Source organism: Mesocricetus auratus, unplaced genomic scaffold (assembly GCF_017639785.1).
Source record: "Mesocricetus auratus isolate SY011 unplaced genomic scaffold, BCM_Maur_2.0 Super-Scaffold_6731, whole genome shotgun sequence".
NCBI classification, from domain to species: Eukaryota; Metazoa; Chordata; class Mammalia; order Rodentia; family Cricetidae; genus Mesocricetus; species Mesocricetus auratus.
The window spans coordinates 3,333,664-3,361,124 of NW_024429185.1; the positions used below are offsets into that span (position 1 = coordinate 3,333,664).

At 50.7% G+C, this 27,461-nt stretch overlaps 1 protein-coding gene and 1 pseudogene across 2 annotated transcripts in view; both read left to right on the plus strand.

The window, feature by feature from the left end:
- The first annotated feature begins 5,588 nt into the window (after positions 1–5,588).
- On the plus strand, positions 5,589–6,018 carry LOC101835997 (annotated as a pseudogene).
- Positions 6,019–8,577: 2,559 nt separating this feature from the next.
- The window catches only part of LOC101835736 (cytochrome P450 4F3), a 22,894-nt gene continuing 4,010 nt past the window's right edge, over positions 8,578–27,461 (plus strand). Inside the window, exons 1-9 of one of the 2 annotated variants that reach the window (XM_040742180.1) lie at positions 8,578–8,792; positions 8,890–9,088; positions 16,462–16,606; positions 17,910–17,963; positions 18,051–18,178; positions 20,057–20,178; positions 24,111–24,381; positions 27,024–27,090; positions 27,276–27,405. In XM_040742180.1, the coding sequence (XP_040598114.1) occupies positions 8,891–9,088; positions 16,462–16,606; positions 17,910–17,963; positions 18,051–18,178; positions 20,057–20,178; positions 24,111–24,381; positions 27,024–27,090; positions 27,276–27,405 (1,115 nt within the window). In that variant the 5' untranslated portion in view covers positions 8,578–8,792; position 8,890. The remainder of the gene's footprint in view (positions 8,793–8,889; positions 9,089–16,461; positions 16,607–17,909; positions 17,964–18,050; positions 18,179–20,056; positions 20,179–24,110; positions 24,382–27,023; positions 27,091–27,275; positions 27,406–27,461) is intronic. The other variant, XM_040742181.1, reaches the window with a different exon arrangement.

Below are 27,461 nucleotides of genomic sequence, written 5' to 3' on the forward strand. Positions count from 1 at the left end.
AAATAAACGGAGTGATGGCTTCCTCAGGGTGGAGCCTATGCCACAGGCCCAGGGTCTTGCACACAGGCAGGTGCTCTGCAGTGAGTTACACCCTCAGCCCTCTCTGGACTTTTCTCAGGCCTCCGTGTCTCTTTCTCCTCCTCCCCTCTCCCATATACATGAGTGCAGGAGTGTGTGTCACAGCCCACAGGAGTAGGTCAGAGGACAATTTGCTGGAACCAGCTCTCTCTTTCCAGCCACATGAGTTCTGGGGATCAACCTCAGCCACAGGCTTGCCCAGCAAGCACCTTGACCCCTGAGCCGCCTTGCCAAAACCCTCTCTTTCCCCCCTACGTTTTGAAACAGGATCTCACTAACTTTCCCAGGCTATCTGGAACTCTCTGCACTTCAGGCAGACTTTAGGCTAGCAATCCTCCTGCCTCAGCCCCTGAGCAGCTGCAATGACAGCCCTGCGTCCCTGAGCCTGTCACAGCTTTCTTGGATTGACTTGAATGTCTTCCCTTCACAGCTCCTCTGCTGTGTTTAAGGTCTGATGCTGAGAATAAGAGATGAAGAGACGTGCTGAGCTTGACTGGCTCTGTGCCAACAAAACCTCTACATCCTTCATCCCAGACAGCACCAGGCTCGGGAGACTCGACATTCATGGACATGGTTCCTGGTTTTTTGTTTGTTTTTTTCTTGAGACAGGGTTTCTCTGTCTTTGGAGCCTGTCCTGGAACTTACTCTGTAGACCAGGCTGGCCTTGAGCTCACAAAGATCCACTTGCCTCTGCCTCCAGAGTGCCGCCACTGCCTGACTCTTATTTTTCTTTTCTGAAACAGTCTCCTGCAATCCAGGCTGGCCTTGAACTCACCACTATGTAGCTAAGGTTGACTTTGGACCTGATCCCCCTGCTTCCATCTCTCAAGTGCTAGAACCAGCATTTATTTGTCTGATTTATATGATGCTGGGGATGGAACCCAGGGCTTGTGCATGCTAGGCAAGCACTCCACCCACTGAGCTGCCACACCCTACCCACTGAGCTACTCTACCCACTGAGCTACTCTACCCACTGAGCTGCCACACCCTACCCACTGAGCTACCATACCCTACCCACTGAGCTACTCTACCCACTGAGCTACTCTACCCATTGAGCTGCCACACCCTACCCACTGAGCTACCACACCCTACCCACTGAGCTACAAGCACTCCACATACTGAGGCACAAGTAAAACACTCTAAAATAACAGATGGAGAAAGATGGCTCTACCTATCCTGGAGTTTATGTGTCTTTAAATTAAAACCAACCATAAAATGTGATTTAAAATATTGCTCTGGTGGGGTCCGGTAGTTAAGAACATGTGTTACTCTTGCAGAGGACCTGGGTTTGGCTCTCAGCACCCACAGTGGGCAGAGGATCCCATGCCTGTGGCCTCTGAGGACACCTGAATTCACATACACAACTCTCCTTGCCACACACACATAATGAAAAATAAAATAAAAATTACTGCGTGCCTAAAGTCTGCAGAGCCAACCAAGGTTGCCTAGGCTTTGCCCCAGGGTGTTCTGGGGGATTCCACAGCAGCTGTCCAGAGTTCATCTTTCCAGCTCTGCAGCTTCTGTGGAAGCCCAGGGGTGGACTTCTAAAAGTGTTGTCTGGAGTGTGCAGGCTCACAGTAGTGCAATTAAATGAAATGAGATTGAAGAAGGACCACCAAGATGGCTCAGTCAGGAAGGGGCTTGCCGCCAAGCCTGATGATCTGAGTTCAATCCCCGGAACCCAAAGGAGAGAACTGGCTTGCAAGTTGTCCTGGACCTCCATGTGGGTGGCAGCTGGGGATGAAGTAAACACATTTTCTTACCCTCGCAAATGCCTGCTGTCCTGGCAACTGGTCCAGTCTTGAAATGAAATATAGATATCAACAAGTCCTTTCTATTCTTACAGAGACACCCAGGAGTTCCTAAGCCCCTGTCCAGTCCCCATGTGCCCTGGTCTACACACCTGTGCGCACATTTTTCTAGAATGTCTTCCTGGCAGAGCCTTCTCAGAGACCAGTCCCCTGCTAATATCACTTGCTTTGCTCTGCGGTGCCATTAAAAATGCTCTCCGAAGGCAGAGTCCCTGGGGATCCTATTGCATCAGGACCCTTCTTTTCATCTCTTGGGTTTTTTGTTTAGATGGAAAATTAATAGCTCTGGGAAGTAGAGCCCTTGAGCCTGGAATTCCTTCCAGAAGATTTTGGAAAACATATTCAACTTTCAGCTCTGGGAGACAGGTCAGTGAGTGACTCAAAGCCAGTTGTAGCTGACAACTTAAAACTCTTGTTTTCTTGTGGGAACAGGGCCTAGGAGAGCTGGTTTTCTCTTTTTTCCATCTTAATATATACACACATATACAGAAATTTAACTTCTAGGGGCTGGTACTGATGCTCAGTGGTAGAACACTTGCCTAGTGCATGTTATGTTCTGGGATGCACTCCTGAGTCACATATATGTTCCATCTACCTGTCCCTGTATCTGTCGTCTACTATCTATCTATAATCTACCTACCTACCTATCTATCTATCTGTCTGTCTGTCTGTCTATCTATCTATCTATCCATCCATCCATGTATCTATCTATCTACACATCCATCCATCTATGTATCTACATACCTACCTACCTACCTATCTATCCATCCATCCATCCATCCATCCATCCATCTATCTATCTATCCATCCATCCTTCTTTCTGCTTATCCATCTATTTTGCATAGAATGAGGAGAGAGCAATGTTTTTGAATGTGTAAATGGGTATTAGAAATTTGAAAATTTGATTGAGTGTTGTGGCACATGCCTTTAAGGCCATCGTTTGGGAGGTGGAGGCAGACAGAACTCTGAGTTTGATTCTAGCCTGGTCTACAGAGTAAGTTTGAGAACAGCCAGAGCTACACGGAGAAACTGGCTCAAAAAAACCAACTGATCTGGGCATTGAGGCACAGGCCACTTGGGAGGATGAGACAGGAAGATGGTGACTTCAGGTCGGCTTGGACTATACAGTGAGTTCAGGGCCAGGAAACTCAGGCTAGTGAACTCTAGGCAACTTAGACCCCGTCTCAAAATAAAGAGTACAAAAGGAGAAAGTCGGGGCTGTCAGGGGAGCAGGCTCGGGAGTGGAGGGCCTACCTAGCACATAGGGGCCTGGATTTGATCCCCAGTACAGAAAGAAAAGTGGATTAAAAGGAAAAATGGTAAAATATAAAACAAATTTGAATTAAGCAGCACACTTAACATCAATATTTCAATATTTGAAGAGATACTATAATTTTCAAATTTCTTGAAGAATTGATGAAAGAAAATGAAACATTACAGTTGGTCCATATTAGAATGGGGCAGGACACTGATCCAGAGACAACGAAAAGAAATAAAAAGTGTGGAAATGTAGATGAAATGAAGCAATTACTTTAATTTTTTTTTGAGATAGGGTCTCACTATATATCTTTGGCTGATCTGGAATTCTCTGTATAGCCCTGGCTGTCCTTGAACTTGCAAAGATCTGTTTGCCTCTGCCCCTTGAGTGCTGGGATTAAAAGCATATGCACCATGTCTAGCTAAGATTTTATTTTTATGTATGTGCGCATGACTATGTCTCATGAGTATTTGGCACCCATGTACAGGCTCCGTCAGAGGCCACAGAGGACATCAGATCTTCTGGGACTGGAGATGGAGGTGGCGGTCAGTCACCTGATTCGGGTGCTGAGGCTCAGGCTCAGGTCTTCTCCAGGAACAGCCAATCTCAGCTGCTGAGCCATCACTCCAGCTTCTGCAATGGAAAAATTCTGAATGTAGCCAACTTTTCCAAAGTGGAACAATAAATGTACAAACAGACATATGTATGTGTAAATACATGTATTTAAAGCTTAAAGATTCTGTTTACATTAACTGACGTGTGCGTGTGTATGTGTGCATGTGTATATGTATCACAGCATGTGTGCGAGTCAGAGGAACCTCTGGGAGGCATTCTTTCCTCCTACCATTAGGGGTTGAGCTCGAGTTGCCAGCTTCACAACAAGCATGTTTACACTCTGAGCCACTTTACTGGCCCATAGACAGAAGTATATTAAAGGCATTTTAGAATCATGTACAAAGGAAACAAAAAATGATCACAAATACATGAACTATAATAAGCCTGCTACTAAAAATATCCCTACAAAATGAGAACCCTAGGATCATACAGGTTCCTTGTTGAGTTAATTTATGGGAAAGAGGAGACGTGTGTGTGTGTGTGTGTGTGTGTGTGTGTGTGTGTGTGTGTGTGTGTAGTCCAGAGGAGGGTGCTGGATCCTTTGGAACTGGAGTTAGAGATGGCTGTGACCATTACATGTAATCTGAGTGCTGGGGACTAAATTGGCGTTGTCTGCCAGAGCAGTCAGTGCTCTTAACAACTGAGCCACCTCTCCAGCCCCGGCTTAGTTTTTGAAAAGATTTTTGTCAGTATATATTAATTACATGTAACAATGTGTTTTATTATGACATATTTGTACACATATGTAATGTATCTGATCATATTTACCTCTGTTACCTTCTCTTTCATTGAGTGAGTTTCAGGGAGCAAGTTCAGCTTGTCTGGCTTGGTGGCAACCTTATCAACTGAGCCATCTCCCTGACCCTGTCCCCTCTCTTGTCCCCTCCCACTTCCAATGATCTTCCTTCCTCTTTCCAGCTAACCCCACTTTTGGCTTTTGAAAAACCAGTGAGTCATTTTAGAGTTGCTTACAGGAACACGGGCATACGCCACACTGCTGAAGAAAGTGTCCCTCCCCTCTCCAGCAGATGTAACTGCCACCAGCTCTTCAGGTGGGGAGTGACACACATATTAAAGCGTGGAGAGAGAGATGGATGGAAGACTTCTTCATTCATCCCGGCAGCCCTGCAACAAGTTTGACACCAAGATGAATACCATGAGAAACCACAGACCCATCTCCATAACAGTCAGAAACAAACTCAGCCAGCTGTGGGTGCGGGTGGGGGGCATGCTGGAATTTGTGAAGCTGAGACAAGAGATACAGGAGTTCAATCAAGGCTCTCTGGAATTTATGAGACTCTGTCTCAAAAACAATAACCCAGCAGCAGAAATAAAAAAGAAAAATGTGCAAAAATTATAAACAAAACATTAGCAGAGGGAACCCAGTAAATTTCAAAGAGGTGATATATCCTGACTTATTCCAGACAATCTTATTGTTCAGAAACCAGCTAATCTGGACTGGTGAGACCGCTCAACAGCTAAAGGCACTTGCCACCAAGACCGATGACCTGAGTTTGATCCCTGGGACCCAGTGGTGAGGAGATAACAGACCCCTGAATGCTGCTGTCTGACTTCTCTTGCGCAGGTCCCGCATGGTTAAAAAAAAAAAAAAGTACAATAAAAAAGTTTAAAAGAGCCGGGCGGTGGTGGCGCACGCCTTTAATCCCAGCACTCGGGAGGCAGAGACAGGCGGATCTCTGTGAGTTCGAGGCCAGCCTGGTCTACAGAGCGAGTTCCAGGACAGCCTCCAAAGCCACAGAGAAACCCTGTCTCGAAAAACCAAAAAACAAACAAACAAACAAAAAGTTTAAAAGAAACCAACCAATATGATTTATAGTGTTAGCAGGGCTTCCCGCCATCTTTCCGTGTCACCATGGCGTGTCCTGGCTGACGCTCTGAAGAGCGGCAACGATGCTGAGGAGAGAGGCCAACGCCAGGTGCTCATCAGGCCCTGCTCCAATGTCATCGTTCGGTTCCTAACTGTGATCATGAAGCGTGGTTACGTTGGTGAATTTGAAGTCATCGATGACCACAGAGCCGGGACAATTGTCGTGGACCTCACAGGCAGCTTGAACAAGTGTGGAGCGATCAGTCCTCGATTCGACGTGCAGCTCAGAGACCTAGGAAATGGCAGAGCAACCTGCTCCCACCCCGTCAGCTTGGCTTTGTTGTACAGACAGCCTCAGCGGGCATCACGGACCATGAAGAAGCAAGACAAAACACACAGGAGGGAACGTCCCGGGGTTCTTTTTCTAGAGATGAAAAACACAGAAATAAAAAGCCTCCGTAGACTGTTCAGGGTCAGTCCTTCTGAACTGTACAGCAGAATAGCGAATGGCTGTCCTGCCTGGTGACACTTGCCTGTGATCGTGCCCTTACTTGAGCTGTCCAGACAGGATGGTTGCCTCTGGGTTGAGGTCCAGTGGTGCCCAGCTGTGAGGCTGGACACTATGAAACCATGACTGTTGTCTTCTTGTGAGTTGCCATAAGTAGGCCCCTTGTTGCAGCACTCTTAACAGCAGACGTAGGTTGCAAGCCAGTAACATCTGCGGGCAATGGGTAAGGACTGTGCAGGCTTTGGGAGTCCAGGGTGGACCAGTCTGGCTCATTTCCCAGTGGGAGGCCTGGGACTTCAGTCTGAGTCTTCACTCGGCAGCCCTGTCTGTTATCTCTGCAGGATCACACTTGAGTCCTGAGGAAGCTCATTTCTTGGATATTAAGACTCAGTCTGAAAGATAATATTAAAAAAGAATAATGTTAACAGAATAGAGGAGAAAAAAAGCATAATCATCAAGTAAAAACACACAAAGAGCCGGGCAGTGGTGTGCACCCCTTTAATCCCAGCACTCGGGTGGCAGAGGCAGACGGATCTCTGTGAGTTCTAGGGCAGCCTGGTCTACAGAGAGAGTTCCAGGACAGCCTCCACAGCCACAGAGAAACCCTGTCTCGAAAAACCAAAAAAAAAAAAAAAAAGATTATATGTATGCATGCATGTGTGTACACACATGTGCCATATCACAAATGTGGAGGTCAGAGGACAATGGTGGGAGTCGATTCTTTCTTTCACCATGTGGGTCTCAGGGATTGGTCTCAGGTCATCAGGTTTGGTGGCAAGTGCTTTTATCACTGGGCCATCTTGTCAGCCCTAGACAATGATTTTATAATTTATGCAGAAAAGGCAACAAAAAGGCTGGTGAGGGACTCCTTGAGTCCCTGGCACCTCTGGCCCTCGACTGGCCTCTTGGCTGCTGGACCTCAGACCTCACCCCCGGGTGGGATGCAGCAAGCGTTTCTGGCCTCAGCCTGGGCCAGTGCCAGCATTGCAGAACAGTTTTCGGTGTGGCCTCTTCTCCTTACCCCACCAGCAGAGGGGAAGTTGCTGCACATCGCTTACCTCAGCTCTGCGGGGGAGTGTGCAGAAGGCAGGTGTGTTTCAGGCAGTCGGCCTGCTGCCCCATGCACTCCTCCGTGTCACTCAGGCTCTGGGGTCACCTGCCGGGCCTCCTGATCACTGAGTCCTTCATCCTCCCAGCTCTGCTAAGCCCTTCCCAAGCTCCCACTGTCTGTCTTGAACCTGTTACCTGTTGGCGACCCCCATCAGACATGTGCACCGTGATGACGGAGACCTTATACACCTTATGATTCTGCTTCCTGAGTCCAAAGCAGTAGGGCAGGGATTCTGTAGGTGCTCAGGTAGCTCACGGAAGGGAGTGTCACCTCACCCCTCCATTCTAAAGGGAGACAAGCTGTTTGCTTGAGTTTTCACAGCCAGCTTGGACTCAGCTCCAATGAATTTGAACTTTTCTCTTTCTGACTGCCAAGGAAGGGAAGGGTGAGGTTCTCCCCAGCAGGTAGCATTCATGAGAGTCTAAAGGGACCCCAGGAGCCACACGTGGTGCCACACACACACACACACACACACACACACACACACACACACACACACACACACACGACTGTAATCCCAGCACTCAGGAGCCCGAGGTAGGAGAATTGCTGCATGTACCATCTTGTGTGTGCGCGCGTGTGCATGCGTTTGTATGTGTGTGCAGATGCGTGTGCACGTGCGTGCATGTGTTTGGACGTCAGGGGACAAGCTCGGGTGTTACTGCTTCTCAGGAGCCTTCCACCCCCTGTTTGAGTTCTTCAGATGGGCTACACTGGCCTGGAGGATCCATCTGCCTTTATGCCCTGATGCTGGGGTTACAGGCACATGTGGCCATGCCTGCATTTGCTTTCCACTTAAAATTTTAACTGTTTATTTATTTGTGCAAGTGTGCGTGGAGGTCAGAAGGCAGCTCGTGGGAATTCGTTCTCACCTTCCTAGGTCATCAGGCTTGGGGGCAAGTGGCTGTCCGTACTCCACCATCTCACTGGTCCATGCCCAGGTTTTTCCAGAGGCGCTGGGGACTCAGACTCAGGCAGGACCTCATGCTCAGTGAGGGAGCACTCTTACCCATGGAACCATCTCCCCAGACATGTCTGCTTTGTTTTGTTTTAATGTGCCTGTGTATGTGTGTGCATGCGTGAGTGTGTGTTTGTGTGTGTGCACATTCCTTTGTATGTGGGTGAAGGCACCTACCTTGTTCCCGTAAGGTCAGTGGACATGCCCTCACATGCCTTCTGTGGAACTTGCATACCCAAGGAACTGTGGGAGGATTTTCTTCACACTCTTACACGGAGCAGAGTCCTAGCTCACAAGCCCCACAGTGGAGGCCAGCCTGTTTCCTCACACCCTCTCTTTGGGGCTCTATCTCCATTTATCTGCCCACTGCTTCCTCCAAAGCCCTCACACAAGAGGTATGAAGTCCCGAGGACTCAGTACTCATCTGTGTGACCCAGAGTATGGGGTCCTGATTGGTGGTTCCTCTGTGCTCCCGGCTGGCTCCTCCCCCATATGTTGGCCACCTACCCAGGCAGGAGGGGGCCGCTGTGCCTGCAAGGGATGGGCTGGCCCAGCCCAGACTCCTCTCTCCATCCCTGGTCAGAAGCCAGAGAAGGACCCGGGGACTCAGTGCTTCTGAGAGAAGGTACTGGCCTGAGGGGCCCTGGCCCGGGGGGCGGGAGGGGCTGTGCCAGGCTGGGGCAGGACAGGAAGTCAGCATCAGGTGTTGATTTTCCCTGCAGGATGCCGCTGCTGAGCCTGTCCTGGCCGGGCCTGGGGCCTGCAGCAGCTTCCCTGTGGCTGTTCCTACCCCTGGCGGGGGCCTCCTGCCTCCTGGCTTACATCCTGACCCAGGTTTACGCTATCTACGAAAACTCTCATCACCTTCGCTGTTTCCCTCAGCCCCCCAAACGGAACTGGCTCCTGGGTCACCTGGGCCTGGTGAGTGTGGTCGTGAGGGTGACGTGGGGCTTCGGAGTAGAAGGAATTGTGAGAAGCCTGGGATGGGGCTCAGGGATCTGGGGACAGGGGTGGGCTGGGGTCTAGGGCGGCAGAATGACGCCATTCCACGGATGCGCTGTCCTGAGCCCTTTCCACCTGGGTCTTGCATCCATTCCCGGTGTCTTCCCCACAGACGTCCCTGCTGCAGGCTCCTAACACGGCTGAGGACCACGGTGTTCTCAGGCTCTCTGTGCTGGCCTTGAAGCCCGTCCCCTGCCTCTATCAAATCTTTTCAGCCATCTCTTGTCTCCTTCCGGTTACAGAAATGAGCTGCAGTCCCCCCAGGCACACCCAGGGGTGTAGCTGGCCTAGGAGATCTCTAGGGTCTGATTTCCCACCCCCCGGCCCCCGAACATCTTCCTCTTATGTCTGGCTTCTCCGCTGAGATGTACCAGTGAGCCCTGTTGCTCAATCTAGATGCGAGCTGGCCACTCGCTTCCCCTTTCAGACGCCTACCCAGAACCCTCATCCACGCCACACCTCGAACATAGACTTAAATCTGTTTCTCCCTCTGTGCGATTTGGTGACACTTGTTTTCCTTGTAAATGGCACGGTGCCAGGGGGGCAGAGGGTCAGCTGGACCACAGGCTGCTCTCCTCGAGCTGGTGTCCAGCTCCACCCTGATGGAGACCTAGGGGTCACCTCTGCTCCCTGGGAGTCTGCCAAGGCTACAGGTCCCCCAGATGTAGCCCTTCCTCTCAGGAAGAGCCAGAGGCTGCAGGGGTGCCATGCTAACTTTTCCCGGGTAGATGTGAGCAAGTGTGCATTCACCCCAGGAGGCATCCGAGTAGCAAGTTCACCTGTGTCCAGCTCAGTGAGAACAATGGGGTTATTAGGTGTTTTGTTGCTGTTGTTGTTGTTTTGGTTTGGTTTGGGTTTTTTGAGACAGGCTTTCTCTGTGGCTTTGGAGGCTGTTGTCCTGGAACTAGCTCTTGTAGACCAGGCTGGTCTCCAACTCACAGAGATCCGCCTGCCTCTGCCTCCTGAGTGCTGGAATTAAAGACAAGCACCACCACTGCCCAGCTATTAGGTGTTTTTCACAGAGAACAGGAGAAGGGTTTCTTATAGGCTCATGGGTGACCCCCAAACAGCTGTATCATTATGAGGACACACCCATCCTGGGTGACCCCCAAACAGCTGTATCATTATGAGGACACACCCATCCTGGGTGACCCCCAAACAGCTGTATCATTATGAGGACACACCCATCCTGGGTGACAACTTCATGGAAGCTGCACCATAGAGTCCTGATTAAAAAGAAAAAAAACCTTTTGCTTTATACTCTAGCATATCCCAAGATGACTTGCTGCTGGGGGAGAAGAGTCCCAGCTGGAGTGCCAGAAAAGGGCCTCCTGACCCTCACTCTGGAGTCTAACAACTCCATCACCGTTACCGTTGGCTTGCTTACTGTCCTAGTTTTCTGCTGCAGTTGCCATGACTACCAGGAAACATTGAAAATGACATCCTGTTGGGCCTAGAGGAAAAGCGCCATGCATGACACAGCCATGCAACCTTGACAGCCTTTGAGCTGGCAGTGATGAGAGACCACCTGTCAAGGGTGGATCCTGGGTCGAGGGAAGGTCGCCTGGAGAAGAGCGATCCCAGGGCAGGGAGAGAGCCCGAGGATTAGAGAGGCCCCCCACCAGGAAAGGTTCCCTAAGGAGGAGGCCCAGGCCCAGGAGAGGGGTGATGCCGAGTGACAGGCGGGTGCTGAGGAGCAACGACGGGGCGGGAGGAGAGGAGTCTGGAGCAGGAACAGGGCCAGGTTGCCCAGGACCCAGGGAGAGGGAGAAGCGGGGACATCAACAAATCCTAAGACCACATTACCACCGCCATGCCCATGAGAGTTCCCTATTGTGGTCTCTGATGTGGGAACTGCTCCCAGGATGAGAAAATCCACATTTCAAAGCCAGGGTGGACATCATGGTGTCGAGAGACTTAGGGGGACTCCGAGCTAACGTCCACTCACTGGGATAAGGCTTTGGCATCTCCTGTGTTTCCACCTTCCAGACTCCTCATGCCTTGGAGTCTCATGAGCCCCAGAGGGATGCCCAGCTGGTGACACTAGTTTGGAGATTCTGGAAACTTCAGAAGGCAGGGTGTAGTTGGAAGACATAGATCAGTAGGGACAGGTTCTTGGGGGTATCTTGTCCTCTGTGCTTTCTTATCTCGTTTTACTTCCTGTCTGTGTGAGGCTCCTGTTGTCATGAGGTAAAACATCAAGTGGGTGGGCCCAGCCGTCAATGACTGAATGCTCTGAAACCTTGAGCATTTCATCTGTTCTTTCAGGGACTCTGCTCACAGGTTCATGGAAGTAACTAAGAGATTAATGGGTGATTCTGAAGGAACTAAAGAGTCCAGAATCTGATGAGAATTCAGACAGTAATGGCTGTGCCCTTGAGGTAATGGCTGTGCCCATGAGGTAATGGCTGTGCCCATGAGGTAATGACTGTTCCCATGAGGTAATGACTGTTCCCATGAGGTAATGGCTGTGCCCATGAGGTAATGACTGTGCCCATGAGGTAATGACTGTGCTCATGAGGTAATGGCTGTTCCCATGAGGTAATGACTGTACCCACGAGGTAATGACTGTTCTCATGAGGTAATGGCTGTGCCCATGAGGTAATGACTGTGCCCATGAGGTAATGACTGTGCTCATGAGGTAATGACTGCTCCCATGAGGTAATGGCTGTGCCCATGAGGTAATGACTGTGCCCATGAGGTAATGACTGTGCTCATGAGGTAATGACTGCTCCCATGAGGTAATGACTGCTCCCATGAGGTAATGGCTGTGCCCATGAGGTAATGGCTGTGCTCATGAGGTAATGACTGTTCCCATGAGGTAATGGCTGTTCCCATGAGGTAATGGCTGTGCCCATGAGGTAATGACTGTGCTCATGAGGTAATGACTGTGCCCATGAGGTAATGACTGTGCTCATGAGGTAATGGCTGTTCCCATGAGGTAATGGCTGTGCCCATGAGGTAATGGCTGTGCCCATGAGGTAATGACTGTGCTCATGAGGTAATGACTGTTCTCATGAGGTAATGACTGCTCCCATGAGGTAATGACTGCTCCCATGAGGTAATGACTGCTCTCATGAGGTAATGACTGTTCTCATGAGGTAATGACTGTTCTCATGAGGTAATGACTGCTCCCATGAGGTAATGACTGCTCCCATGAGGTAATAGCTGTGCCCATGAGGTAAAGACTGTGCTCATGAGTCTTTAGATGGGGAAAAAACACTATGCTGGTAGTTGGAATAGAGGCCACCTGCTAAAAGGAATTTTCCTCCAAATTGCAACATTCTTTCCAAATTGCAACATTTGCTCCAGAAGGGAAAGGGTACTCAAGAGCCTCAGGAGGAATAGAAGCTTAGGAGGTTCTTGGGGACCTTAACCCAACAGTATAAAAAGGGGTAAACCTTTGCTGGACAGAGACTCTGACCAGCCAAACTGCACAAAGAAAGGTATTTGGACTGTGGAGTTGCCTGCAAGCTATGCAGAGAGATCCAGGGTTGTCATGATTTTTGTGGGGTGGGGTGCAATCACCCATGCTGGGGTGGGTTTCCTAGTGATGCAGCTGCTTTTGAGTGATCCCTGCTCCCCGTAAGTAAGCCTCTTCCCATAATCCTGTTAGTAACCCCAATAAAACCCATTGGTTGGCCAAATCAGACATTCATTGGTGCAATTGTTACTCTTGGTCTGTCATGATGAATAGGGTGTTGCATCTTCCCAGGCAAATTCTGTCACACACACACCTGCTGTGTGACACACTGGCAAAGAACTTACAGACATTTTGTTCCTGCTCTGAGACTTTGTGGGAGGCTCAGTTTAAAGATTTGTGTTTGTATTTGTGTGTGTGCCCGTGTGTGTGTGTGTGTCGCACCTGCTGTGCGGCCTGCATCCGAGAATGTAGCGAGGTGGTCGGGATAGATGACACAGAGATCGGTCGGTTGCTTTAAGAAAACTTTATGCTTCCCAAGTCAGCTAAGGAGGAGACCCCAGTCCGCTTAGGAGAGAGCTCTCAGAAGTCTCTCTAAGAAAAAATGCTTCCCCCTTTTAAGGACTTCTGCCATCCATCTACATACAATTCTTTCCAGACTTCTCACCCTCCTGGCTGGTGGTTTAATCTCCGGGCCCCAGAATCGGGGAGACACAGCAGGGAAACAGGAAGAGGCATCTAGCTGTAGGGGGTGTGAAAGGCATGGTATTTCAGTGATCAAGCCCTTATCTGAGCCCTATCAAGAGCTTTAGCACTGAATTGTTTTCAGTAAACATTACACAGCTGCATGCTCCCAGGCCAAAGGGGAAGTGGGTTTCTGCTCAAGGTCTGGTGTCCCCACATGTGTGTGTGTGTGTGTGTGTGTGTGTGTGTGTGCAGTGCTTGGAGAGGCCAGAAGAGGGTGCTGCATCCCCTGGAGCTGGAATTGCAGGCTGCCCCATATGGGAGCTGGAATCAAACTTGGATCCTCTGCAAGAACATGCGCTCTTAATTACTGAGCATTTCTCCAGCTGCAAAATGGCAAACCAGCTATTTTTCTGGCATTTCTCTGAGGAGGCAGCCCTCTCAGTCTCTGTCTCTGTCACTCCTCTCTCTTTCTCCCTTCTCTCTTCCATTACTCCCTTACCTTTCCCCAATAAAACTTGCCATATTAAAAAATTGGCAAACTAGTTTATTTGACAGAATGAGTTTCAAAGTAGCAGGTTTTTCACGCTGTTGCATATCTGCTTTTTAGATATGTTTATACTGAGAATTAGGAGCAAAGAGCAGGTAGAATAATACAGAAAAATTACTAGTTTGGTCAAAAATGGAGCACTTGGCAAGCTGGGGCCAAGTTGTGACTGATGAGGTGAGGAACACTGGAAAGAAGCCAAGGCATTGAGAGATGTCTCAGTGGGTGAGAGCCCTGGCAGCACCCACAGCGGGCGGCTCACAACCACCTACAACTTCAGCTCCAGGATCGAACATCCTCTTCTGGCTTCTGCATGTACTGCACTCATGTTCACACACACACACACACACACACACACACACACACACACGCGCACCCACACCCACACATGCACACACACATGCACACACACATGCACACACACATGCACACACACATGCACACACACACATGCACACACACATGCACACACACGCACACACACATACACATACACATGCACACACACGCGTGCACACACACGTGCGCACGCACACGCACACACACGCGCGCACACACACGCGCGCACCCACACACACATGCACACACACATGCACACACACATACACACACATGCACACACACATACACACACATGCACACACACGCGTGCACACACACGCGCGCACGCACACGCACACACACACACTCACACACACACATGCACACACACACATGCACGCGCACGCACACACACACACACGCACGTCACATATTGTAATGGATAGTCTTGATTGTTAACTTGACACACCGTGGAAGAAGGAATCTTAAAGAAATGCCTCCAGCCGGGCGTTGGTGGCGCACGCCTTTAATCCCAGCACCTGGGAGGCAGAGGCAGGCGGATCTCTGTGAGTTCGAGGCCAGCCTGATCTACAGAGCGAGTTCCAGGACAGCCTCCAAAAAATCAAAAAAAAAAAAAAAAAAAAAAAGAACTGTCTCCATCAGACTGGCCTATGGACATGTCTGATGTGTGTCTGTGGGAGTACTTTCTGATTGTTAACTGATTCAGGAGAGCTGGGCTACACAGGTGGACCTGGGCAGTATCAGATAGATAGATAGACAAAGGCCAGTGAGCCAGCCAGAGTGAGCCAGCGAGCAGTGTTCCTCTATAGTTTCTGCCTCTAGATTCCTGTTCTGTTTCTGCCTCGACTTCCCTCAGTGACGAACTATGACCTAGAAGTGTAAGGCAAACAAGCCTTTCCTCCCAAAGTTGCCTTTAGTCAGGAGGTTTTCCCAACAGCAACGGAATAAAACTAGAACGAGGATCAGACCATGAGGTGGTGTCCCTCAAAGACTGGGTCTTTCTAACGTCTTTAACAACGGAGACAACCCCCACAGCCATGCCTGTGCTGATGAGTCTCAGGGATTGGGTCCACAGGACAGCTCCTGCCCGCGGAGCGCCCATAAGCAGCCTTCCCGGGGCTGCACTAAGTCTCTGCGACTCTGGGGAGCCCACCAGGCTCAGTCCTCACACGCACCGCTTGCTGTGTGGGCAACTGTTTCCATGCGGAAGATGGGATGGAAGGGAACACAGGTTAATACGACATTGGGGTGCTGGGGGAGGGCTCAGCCAGTGAAACGCTTGGTGTGCAAGCGTGACGCCAGCACTGGGGAGGTGCGCTCAGCTGGGCTCCCAGAGATGACGTCATCGCCGGGGAGGTGCACACAACTGGGTCCCCAGAGGTGACGTCAGCACCGGGGAGGTGCACACTCAGCTGGGCTCCCAGAGATGATATCATCACTGGGGAGGTGCACTCAGCTGGGTCCCCAGAGGTGACGTCAGCACTGGGGAGGTGCACTCAGCTGGGTCCCCAGAGGTGACATCAGCACTGGGGAGGTGCACACTCAGCTGGGCTCCCAGAGATGATATCATCACTGGGGAGGTGCACACTCAGCTGTGTCCCCAGAGATGACGCCAGCACTGGGGAGGCGCACTCAGCTGTGTCCCCAGAAATGAGGCCAGCACTGGGGAGGCGCACTCAGCTGGGCTCCCAGAGATGACGTCATTACCGGGAGGCGCGCACAGCTGGGCTCCCAGAGGTGACGTCATCACTGGGGACGTGCACACAGCTAGGTTCCCCGAGCTTGCTGGCTCACCAGCCTAGCCTCATTGGTGAGCCTCAGGTCAGTGAGAGATTCTGTCTCAAGAAAACGAAGTCTGGGCTGGTGAGACAGAAGGCTCATTAAGTACAGGCACTTGCTGCCACGCCTGGCTGTCTGAGTTCAATTCCTGGGAACCCTGTTGGAAGGAGAGAACCAACTCCTGCCCTTGTGACCGCTACAGTGCTCACCGTAACACATGACTGCCCACTAAAACAGGTTAGATGGTACCTGAGGTCAACTTTCTCACACATGATCGCGTGCACACACAAGCATGCGCACACAGCAAAAATAAAGCACAGGACAGTGTTTGGGATCTGAAGTGAGCATGTGTCTTCTGTCCCAGGACTGAGGGTGGGGTGGGGGCACCCGGGCAGGGCTCAGCATTGTGCGTGAAGCCCTGAGTGGACCCCGGGACTCCCTGTGGCTCCCTACCCTGCTTGTTCTCTCTGGCAGCCCAGAGAAGCGAACACCAACCAGGTGGGTCCTCTTCGTCCACAGATCCGGGCCTCGGAGGAAGGGCTCCTGTACATCCAGAACCTGGTGCGAACCTTCGGGGATGTGTGCTGCTGGTGGGTGGGGCCGTGCCAGCCCGTCGTCCGCATATTCCACCCCGCCTTCATCAAGCCTGTGCTCTTGGCTCCAGGTAGACACCTTGCTGGTCCCAGCTTGCATACCCGTGAGTCTCAGGGACCCCAGTGCAGGCAGGCAGGGCTGTGGCAGAAACGCCCCTGCCGCTGCCTCGTGCGACTCACCTGTGGCCCAGAGGCTCCTGTCTGGGGCGTACCTTCCTTCGGGCGGCCTCCATCTTCCTGCTGTGTGTGCTGCTGCCTGGTTGCCTCTGACTCCCACCTGGGTTTATATGACAATGGTTTTCTCTGAGGCCACCAACAATTAGGATATGTTGGCTTCTGACCGGCTCTTGACTGAGGTGTTGTGAGAAACAGTCTTTTTTTCTCCTGCTGTGTCTATGCTGTTTGGAGTGTCTGAAGTCTGGGACCAGGGGCTTTCAGAGATATGACTGGGACCTTTTGAGAAAAATCTGAATATTGTTGAGGCTTATTTAGGTCACATCAGGGAAGTTACTTTTAATATTTTTTTTTACATTTATTTTGTGTGTGTGTGTGTGTGTGTGTGTGTTCTACAGAGCAAGGGTGGTGGCCAAAAGACAATTTGTGGGAGTCATCTCTCTTCTTCCACTATGTAGGAACTCAGGTCATCAGGCTTGGTGGCAAGCTCCTCTACCTACTGAGTCATCTTGCTGCTCCCAAAATGAATTTCCCCCTCTAAAATATATTTTCCTAAATACTATATTTTATTTTATTTTCATTGTGTAGCTCTGGCTAACCTGAAACTTACTATGCAGACCAGGCTAGCCTGGAACTTCCAGAGATCTATCTGCCTCTTTGTCCATAATGCTGCAATTAAAGGCATGCTCCCCCATGCCTGGCCCACAAATGGACTTTCAAATAATGTCTGAGGACTGTCAATGATGTGTGTTGAGGTGTGTGTGACCATCTATGGCACAGTTAGGGCAGGCCATGTGTGTTTCAATCGTGTTAGCCTATGTGTATCTGTGTCACATGACCATGTCAGGGGCTGTCAGCACATGCTGGAGTGGACAGGAGCGTTGGGTCTTTATAAAGGTCTGCAGAATGCGATGCTGGGCTTGGCAGGGGAAACATGTTTGATCATGTAGTAGCCGTGTGAAGGTGTGGGGCAGTATCTTTGTCACGTCAGTGTCTGCGTCACATCAGGCCACGTCTTCTCTCTGTCTAGTGCTGCTGCATGTCTGGTCCTTCCTGTCTCACTGGCTCCCTGCACCCTCTGTCCCTGCCCCCAACCCCACCATGTGGACTTGGAGGGGTGCATGCAGATCCCAGTCTAAGGGCTCCGTCCCTCCCATGCCCCCTCCCCCCATGGTTCCTGACTGCCCTTGCTGGCACCAGCTTCAGTTGCTCCCAAGGACAGAGTCTTCTACAGTTTCCTGAAGCCCTGGCTGGGTGAGTACCAAGGGGTGAGGATCTGGGAACACGCTTCGGGGCCGGGGGAAGGTGCTGCCCTTGCCTACTGCCACGCTACTCCATTAGGAGACGGGCTCTTGCTGAGTGCCGGTGACAAGTGGGGCCGCCACCGTCGGATGCTGACGCCCGCCTTCCATTTCAACATCCTGAAGCCCTATGTGAAGATTTTCAATGACAGCGTTAACATCATGCATGTGAGTGCCTAGAGCCCAGATCCCCAGCTCCAGTAGACCAATCTGGTCTCCCGCATTGCTCTCAGTTGGAGGTGATAAAACACGGGTGCAGAAGCAACTTAAGGGAGGATCTCTGCCTCACACTCCACCACCTGGGGAGCCATAGTGGCAGAAGTGTGAGGCAACTGGTCCCGGCGCGTCCCTAGTCAGGAAGCAAGGTGGGGCGAATGCTGGTGGTTAGCTCACTTTCTTCTTCCGTTCAACCAAGGATCGATGCTGGGACCACCCCTCTTAGGGTGGTGCACTTAAGTTAACCTAACTGAGCCTTCTACTTTACTTTTGCTGCTGTGATAAAATTCCATGACAAAAAGTGACTTAGGGAAGAAAGGGCTTGCTTGGATCAAGTCCATCACTGCAAGGAAGTGAAAGTGGGAACTGAGCGTGTCACGGCCACGGTCAAGGCAGAGAGAATACACGTATGGATTCCTGCTCACCCACAGTCAGTTTTCTCCTTGCTGTACAGCTCAGGAAGCTTTGAATGGGGAATGGTGCCGCTCACAGTGGGCGCTCCTGCATCAACTAACAGTCAAGATAATTCCCCACACCCATGCCCCACAAGCTAACCTGATCTAGAAAACTCCTAATGGAGTGACTCTTCCCTTGTGATTCTAACTGTGTCAGATTGACAGTCAAAAATAGGCAACATATTCAGATAAACCCCTACAGGGATTAGGTAACCTAATGTAGATAATCCCTCACAAACATGCCTGGAAGCTTGTCTTCTAGGTAATTCCGGATCCTGTGAGGTTGGCCATCAACACACATCATCACAGAGGGCTATATGTTCACATGTGTGCATGTGGGGGCCCAAGCTTGAGGCTGGAAATCATCCATGTCTCTCAGCCTTACTCATTGGGGCAGGGTCTCTCAGTCAAACCCAGAGTTCACAGATACAGCTGGTCTCCCTAGCCAGCTGCACTGGGGGACCTGTCTCTTCCTCCTGCATGCTGGGATTAAAGGCATGAATGGTCATGCCAGGCTGGGGTCCTCTGTGATAGGAAACCAGGGAGCCTGGAGTTTTCCTGAGAGAGTCACTGCTGCTCACTGAGACGTCCTCTGCAAACACATCTGAGAAACAGCCCAGATGAGGAAAGAATTCTCATGACCAGGGGCAGCAACCTCTCACATGCCACTGTGTGCACACATGCGTGTCTGCGTGTGTGTGTGTGTGTGTGTGTGTGTGAGTGTGTGTGTGTGTGTGTGTGTGTGTGCATGTGGAGATCAGAGGTCAACTTTGGGTTCCCTTCCTTAGTTTCCATCCACCTTGTTTTTTGACACAGCGCCTCTTGTTGCCTGGAGCTCACCAATTATGCCAAGCTGGCTAGCGGTTGAGCCCTAGGGACCCTCCTGTCTCCATCTCTCTGGGGTTAGGATCACAGGTGCACGCCACCATGACCACTTCTTTTTTAAAACATGAGTTCTGGGAATTGAACTCAGATCCTCATGCATGGGTGGCGAGCACTTTTATGACTGAACCATCTCACCAGAACCCAGGGATATCTCTGAAATAAATTTGTAACAGTGAAGGTCAAGAAGGCTAACCCTGTGTGACCTTGTGTGTCATGGTCTCACATGCCGGTTCGACGACTACCTTGTCTGAGTTTACTCTCACAAGCTTATGAAGTAAGGGTGACCCTGAAGGTCTGACATATCAGGGAGCTTGTTCAAGTCCACCCAGGTAAAGAAGTGATCTTAGCATGGTGGGGTTCAGGTTCCATCTTGGTTTGGCGCACAGCAAATCAGATCAGATCAGGCTGTTTCGGGGGTTCCTTTTTGGTGGCTGGGGTTGGGAAGAGACTCAAATGGGCCCAGCCCATTCCTGTCCCCCTCTCTGGCCAGGCCAAGTGGCTGCGCCTAGCATCCAAGGGAAGTGCCCGTCTGGACATGTTTGAACATATCAGCCTCATGACCCTGGACAGTCTGCAGAAGTGTGTCTTCAGCTTCAACAGCAACTGCCAAGAGTGAGTCCCTGTCGTAGCCTGGGAACATGGTGCAGAGGCACAAGGGAGGGAGGGCTGGCCAGAGGGAGCAGAATGGCTTCCTGAAGGAGACGGCTCAAAACTAGCATTAAATAGCCTGGGATTCGCTAGGCGTTGGTGGTGCACGCCTTTAATCCCAGCTCGGGAGGCGGAGGCAGGTGGATCTCTGTGAGTGCGAGGTCAGCCTGGTCTACAGAGCCAGTGCCAGGATAGGCTCTAATGCTCCACAGAGAAACCCTGCTCCAAAACCAAAACCAAACACAAACAAACAAAAAGTGCCTGGGACGGGAGATGGCGAGTGGTCCTTCCAGGAGGTGCAGTTATTCCAACTACAGCATGGAGATGCAGGTCTGCATCCAGCAGTGAGGGAGGAGATGAGGGCGTCAGGGGAGATAGTGCCTCAGTTCTAAGGACCCAGAAAAGCTAGGTCAAGGGATGTGAACTTCGTTATGAGAGTTCAAGGAAACCACGGAAGGTGTTGAGTTTGCAATAGACAGATTCCTCCTACTGTAACAAAATATCTGAGACAATCAGCATCAAGGGAGGAAAAGTTTGTTTGAGCCCAGGGTTCGAGAAGCTTCATTCATCAGCCGGCTCCTGTGAGGAGCGTGGAGAGGAGGCTCTCCAAAGTAAGGAGAGATGGCAACAGCAGCCTCTCTTCAGTTCCCCTGGGGCTGCAGTCCCTGGGGCTCTGACATGTGGAGTGACACCATTCCTGAGGAGGTGTGAACACACATCACTCACCCCAGCTAGAGAACCTGTGACAGACCGAAGTGTGGACGCCGCCAAAGTCCAACTTGGTGAACTGTAGCTGAAGGTTCTTGTCCCACCAGGTCCTGCCGCCCTTCTCGGCCCCAAATAATCATGCAGACGCTTTATTAATCATAAAATTGTTGACCAATGGTTAGGGCTTGTTATTGGCTAGCTCTGTCTTAATTATTATTAACCCATTTCTATAAATCTGTGTACTTCCATGTGGTCTTAGCTTACTGGAGAATGCCTAGCACGTCTTATCCTCCTGGTCTCTACATGGTGTCCTCTGCAGTCTCTCTCTGCCTATCTTTCCCAGAATTCTCCTCGTCTCCTAGTCCCGCTTATCTTCCAGCCTCTATTGACTATTGGCCAAACAGTGTTTTATTCATCAACCAATAAGACATATATATATATATATATATATATATATATATATACATACACACACACACACACACACACACACACACATATATATATATACACAGTAGGACATCCCCCATCAGTGAACCAGTGAGTTCTATCGGGGTCACTTACAGAAGCAGAAATGATTCAAAGACAGCTGCGTCACCAAAGTCCCCCCCAGCGTGGGGACAGCTCACAGAGATGGAAGCCTGGAGCTCTCTGGAGCTCAGGTCAGAGTGTCTCATCTTTCCAGCAGCCTCACTACTTATTTAACTTTGGGGAAGGAGAGGCCTTGTGAACCTGGTGAGTTTCAGGGATTTCTTCAGACTAGAGAGTTGTTTACTTACTCAGTCTTAATGAATCTTGCTCCAGGATGGACTGTTTCAACTCAGAGGAAATTACTGTACAATAAGGCAGTAAAAGGAAACCGAGAGACATTTTCTTCAGTGGCGAAACCACTTGATAAGGTGCCCACACTCCTGCAAATAACCCAATTAAACTCACTGAGTGTCCACACTCCTGCAAATAACCCAATTAAACTCACTGAGTGTCCACACTCCTGCAAATAACCCAATTAAACTCACTGAGTGTCCACACTCCTGCAAATAACCCAATTAAACTCACTGAGTGTCCACACTCCTGCAAATAACCCAATTAAACTCACTGAGTGTCCACACTCCTGCAAATAACCCAATTAAACTCACTGAGTGTCCACACTCCTGCAAATAACCCAATTAAACTCATTGAGTGTCCACACTCCTGCAAATAACCCAATTAAACTCACTGAGTGTCCACACTCCTGCAAATAACCCAATTAAACTCACTGAGTGTCCACACTCCTGCAAATAACCCAGTTAAACTCACTGAGTGCCCACACTCCTGCAAATAACCCAGTTAAACTCACTGAGTGTCCACACTCCTGCAAATAACCCAGTTAAACTCACTGAGTGCCCACACTCCTGCATATAACCCAGTTAAACTCACTGAGTGTCCACACTCCTGCAAATAACCCAGTTAAACTCACTGAGTGTCCACACTCCTGCAAATAACCCAATTAAACTCATTGAGTGTCCACACTCCTGCAAATAACCCAGTTAAGCTCATTGAGTCACCAGTAATAACAATTAATAATTACGGACATAGAAGTGGAAAGAAGATGAGTTGGGAAGAGGAGGGGGAGGAGCCTGGGTGGAGGAGACAGGGAAGGAACCTGGGGTCCACCCTGTGCTCTGGTGCATGGAAGCAGCTGCCACGGACTCAGTAGAGGACAGGAGATGGAGGTGCGTCTCAGGGCTCTTCCCTGTGGTGGATAAACTGACTTTTCCCCCGGGAGATTTCCCTAATGTGGGCACTCTGGACAAACCAAAGTCCACCCCTGTGAGACCGGTGGGTGCTGAGGCAAAAACACAGCTCAAGAGGAGAAGAGACTGTTTATCCTGGAGCCAAATGTGAGCCACCACGGCCTGGAGATGAACGCAGGTTCCCTCAAACGGCATGTTTCAACATGGTCAGAGTTGGATGAAGTTTTACGATAACAAAACAAGGAAAGCCATAAACTGGGGTGGGGTGGGAAGTCGGCTCAGTGGTTAAGAGCGCTTGCTTGGTCTTGTGCAGGACCCAGACTCAGTTCTGTCACCCCACGGTGGCTCACAACCCTCTGTAGCTTCAGTTCTGGGGGTCCAGTGCCCTATTTTGACCTCTGTAGACACCAGGAGTGCACATGGTACACATGCAGGCAAAACACTCATACACAGAATAAAATAAGTCTAAAAATATCAAAAGCAAAGTCATAAATCATGGATGGAGGTGTCAGGTAGGTGGCTTAGTGAGGATGTCTGCTGTGGGCTCAAAATCATCTCATGACGCACTTGGCCTCTTTTGGTTGGTGGAAACTGTGGTTTTTTATGCTACTACATTCAAAAAGGTTTTACTTGGGGCTGGAGAGATGGCTTAGAGGTTAAGAGCACTGACTGCTCTTCCAGAGGACCTGAGTTCAATTCCCAGCAACCACATGGTGGCTCACAACCATCTACAATTCAATCTGGTGTCCTCTTCTGGTATGTAGGCAGAACACTGTATAAGTGATACATAAATCTTTTTAAAAAATGGTTTTACATGTTAGTCACAAGGATGGTAGGTCAGACACAGAGATGGGTTAGGAATGGTGCTAGAGGCAGTCCAAGATAAGCTGTAATTAGACTCTGGTCCTGAAGCATTCTAACTCTGCAGTTATTGAAGTTCTAATCATCGAAGCAGCCTTGCAGAAGGTTCAATATCAACTGCAATTCCTTCTAGAAACTCCCTTTACACGGGTTTACTTACTTACAAAGCACAGTGGAGGGGTTACTTTCAGGAGCATGGGGAACCCCCAAATAACTGTACCATCACGGACACCCACCCCATCATGGATGGTGACTTCATGGATGTGTATGGAGTCCCATTTTCTAGATCACTTGTGGCAGGTAATAGGGGACAGAGAGAAATAGTTGGAGTTGAAGATGAGGGTCTCCTGACCCCCTCTTTCTCCATCTACTAGGGGGCACTAATAGGTCTGTCACTATCACCATAGACCTGGGTACCACTGTACTCTTCTGCTCTAGTTGCCATGGCTACTGGGCAAAGTCCAAGATGGCGTCCAGAGTAAATGTGTGCTTCTAGTTTCCCCATCCCCACGGGCAGCAGCTCATGGCTGCTGAGGTGCTTCTTGGTGTCCACACACGTTAAAACATCAGCTCCTCGATGCCTTCACCCTCCAGGAAGCCTAGTGAGTACATCGCTGCCATCTTGGAACTTAGTGCCTTAGTGGCCAGAAGGCACCAGAAGCTGCATCTGCACGTGGACCTGTTCTATCACCTCACCCGGGACGGGATGCGCTTCCGGAAGGCCTGCCGCCTAGTACATGACTTCACCGACGCCGTCATCCAGGAGCGGCGCCGCACCCTCCCTGATCAAGGTGACGATGATGTCCTCAAGGCCAAGGCCAAGGCCAAGACTTTGGATTTCATTGATGTGCTGCTGTTGAGCAAGGTGGGTTCCCCACGGGGAGTGGAGGCTGGGGCAGGGAGGACAAGTGACATGACAAGCTGAGCATGCTCTGCCCTTGCTGTGTCCCGGACCCTAGGCAGGCTCCACTCATCACTGGAACCAGGAGAACTAAGGTGTCTGCAACACCCTTGGAGCCAACTCAGAGAGGGGCTCTGAGCGCAGAGAGGCTGTTCTTGGCTTCCCCGCTATGGGTCCAAAACTTTGCACATAACCTATACAGAGGGCAGGAAGGAGACCCTGAACACCAGCCATGCCAACTCTCCCCATCCCCACTTGCCAGACTCAGACCTTACCCATCAGCCCTGGCCCCTGGTCCTGGCTGAGAAGAGCATACAATCTGGGTAACCTGCCTTTGATATTACCATATCCAAGTAGAAAGGGTTATAGAGGGACCCAGTCATGGGGGGGGGGGTGAGTAGCACTTGCCAGCACAGCCAGGGACAGTTTTGCACATAGTAGGGGACAGTGAGAGCTGACACCCCCTCCTCGGGGCTGGGGATAGGCCTCTGTTGGTACAGTGTCTGCCTAGCATGCACGAGGCCCTAGGTTCTATCCCGGCACTTTGTAAACAGGGCAAAGTGTTCCTGCCTGTCATCCCAGCATTCATGTGTTGGAGGTTGGTGGGTCAGAGTTTCAAGATTATCCTTGGCTGCAGAGTCTGAGTTACATGAGACCCAGTCTAAAAAAGAGATGAAGGAAAGAAAGAGAATCTGGTCTTGATGTAGAGGGAACTGGGCAGCCACAGAAGGTGCTTGAGGGTAGAAGGGACACAGCGTGCATCAGGGGCTCTAGATACGGTGACGCAGGGACTTCCATAGCTGAAGCTCTGGGCACCTTTGCTCAGGCAAAGAACAGAGGTTGCCATGGAGTGACTTTCTCCATCGCTCTCCATCTTGCTTTCTTATGGATGTAGGTTTATCTATCATAGTTTACACATATGAATGTTCTGTCTGCATGCATGTATGTGCATGCCGTAAGAGCCTGAGCTCATGGAAGTGAGAAGATGACTTCAGATCTCCTGGAACTGTAGTTACAGTTCTGAGCCACCATGTGGGGGCTAGGAATGGAATCCTGGTCTTCTGCAAGAGCAGCAAGTGCTCCTAACCACTGAGCCATCTCTGCAGCCCTCCACCTTGCTTTTTGATGACATTTTGTTGACCGAGTGGTGTAGTGTGTGTGTGCGTGCATGTGTGTGAGTGTGTGTGAGTGTGTGTGCGTGCATGTGTGTGTGCCTGAGTGTGTGCGTGCATGTGTGTGTGCCTGAGTGTGTGTGTGCATGTGTGTGTGCCTGAGTGTGTGTGTGTGTGTGTGTGTGTGTGTGTGCGCGCGCGCCCACGCTCACAGGTCACAGAACAGCTTGTAGTAGTTGTTTGTCTCCTTCCACCATGTGGCATCCCTGCCATCGAACTCCTGTCTTGAGGCTTGGAGGCAAGTGCCTTCGCCTGCTGAGCCATCCCACCAGTCTTTGGAGACAGGGTCTGTCACTGAACCTGGAGCTCACAGAGCAGCTGCACTGGCTAGTTAAAGAGCCCTGGAATCCACTCATCTCAACTGTCCAGTGCTAGGATCACAGGCAGGTGCCACCATGCCTGGCTTTCATGTGGGCACTGGAGATCTGAACTCAGGGCCGCCTACTTAAGTGACAAGTGCTTTACCGACTGGACCATTTTCCCTGGGTCGTCACAGCTTTTATTTTCAAGCAGCAGTTTGACTGCTGTGAGGTTTGGGGCTTACGTAGGACAGCTGTCATCTTCTTCCCTGAGAGGAGGGAGGGAGTGAGGCATGGTGGCAGGAGTGAGGAAGAAGGAAGGGAGAGAGGGAACTCTGCTTGGAAGTGTGAACTAGGTCTCTTTAGTGACATCTACAGGCACACAAGCCAAATGTCTCCAGGGAGATAGCATTTTAAAATCACACCATCTGTTTGTTTGTTTATTGTGTCTATGTGTGTGGGTGCCTGTGCCACAGTACACATGGGGGGGGTGGACAGAGGACAACTTTAGGGACTAGATTTTCTCCTTCAGTGTGGATCCCAGGATTAAACTCAAGTCGTCAGGCTTGTGACAAGAGCCTTTATGCACGGAGCCTTCCCGCTGGCCTTTTCCTAGACACGCACACAGAAGCACACTCTTTGTTTTTTTGTTTTGTTTTGTTTTTGTTTTTGTTTTTGTTTTTTCGAGACAGGGTTTCTCTGTGGCTTTGGAGGCTGTCCTGGAACTCGCTTGGTAGTCCAGGCTGGTCTCGAACTCACAGAAATCCGCCTGCCTCTGCCTCCCGAGTGCTGGGATTAAAGGCGTGCACCACCAACGCCCGGCTCAGAAGCACACTCTTTGGAATAACGCTGTGTTTCTGACTTCAAAGGCAATCACATTCAACTCCTTCTCCGGATGCTTGTAGTAGAGGGATAAAGAACATTGATGGGTTGCTGGTTCCTCCAGGGTGAGGACAGACGCCAGCAGCCCGGGATGGCATCACTGGTGTGGGGCCTCCGGTGAGGGTGACTAACATAGGTGCAGGGGTGCGGTTGGCTGGGTGTCCAGATGGACCAGGTGTCTTCAGAGACTGTCTCAGGTTACATGCAAGAATGCGCACAACTGATGCCATTTGGCGTCCTGCCTTATCTTCAGGACGAACATGGAAAGGCGCTGTCCGATGAGGACATCCGCGCAGAGGCTGACACCTTCATGTTTGGAGGTGAGTGCCCATGGACTGCTACAGGGAGGGGAGGGTCTGCCTGGGCACCTGGGGACATGGTAGGTGGACCCTGGATTCCTCTGTCCTTTCCCTTCCCTGTGCTTCCTGGCGATTCCACATCCTGGGGACTGGGCCACCTGCTTGGTGTCCGCTTGGTGACTCCAGGCTGCCTGTCTGCCCCTCAGGCCATGACACCACGGCCAGCGGGCTCTCCTGGGTCCTGTACAACCTGGCAAGGTACCCGGAGTACCAGGAGCGCTGCCGGCAGGAGGTGCGGGAGCTGCTGAGGGACCGTGACCCTGAGGAGATTGAGTGGTGAGTGCAGGGCCTGGTGTGTTTCTGAGCTCCTCTCACCTGGTTCTTTTCTCCAG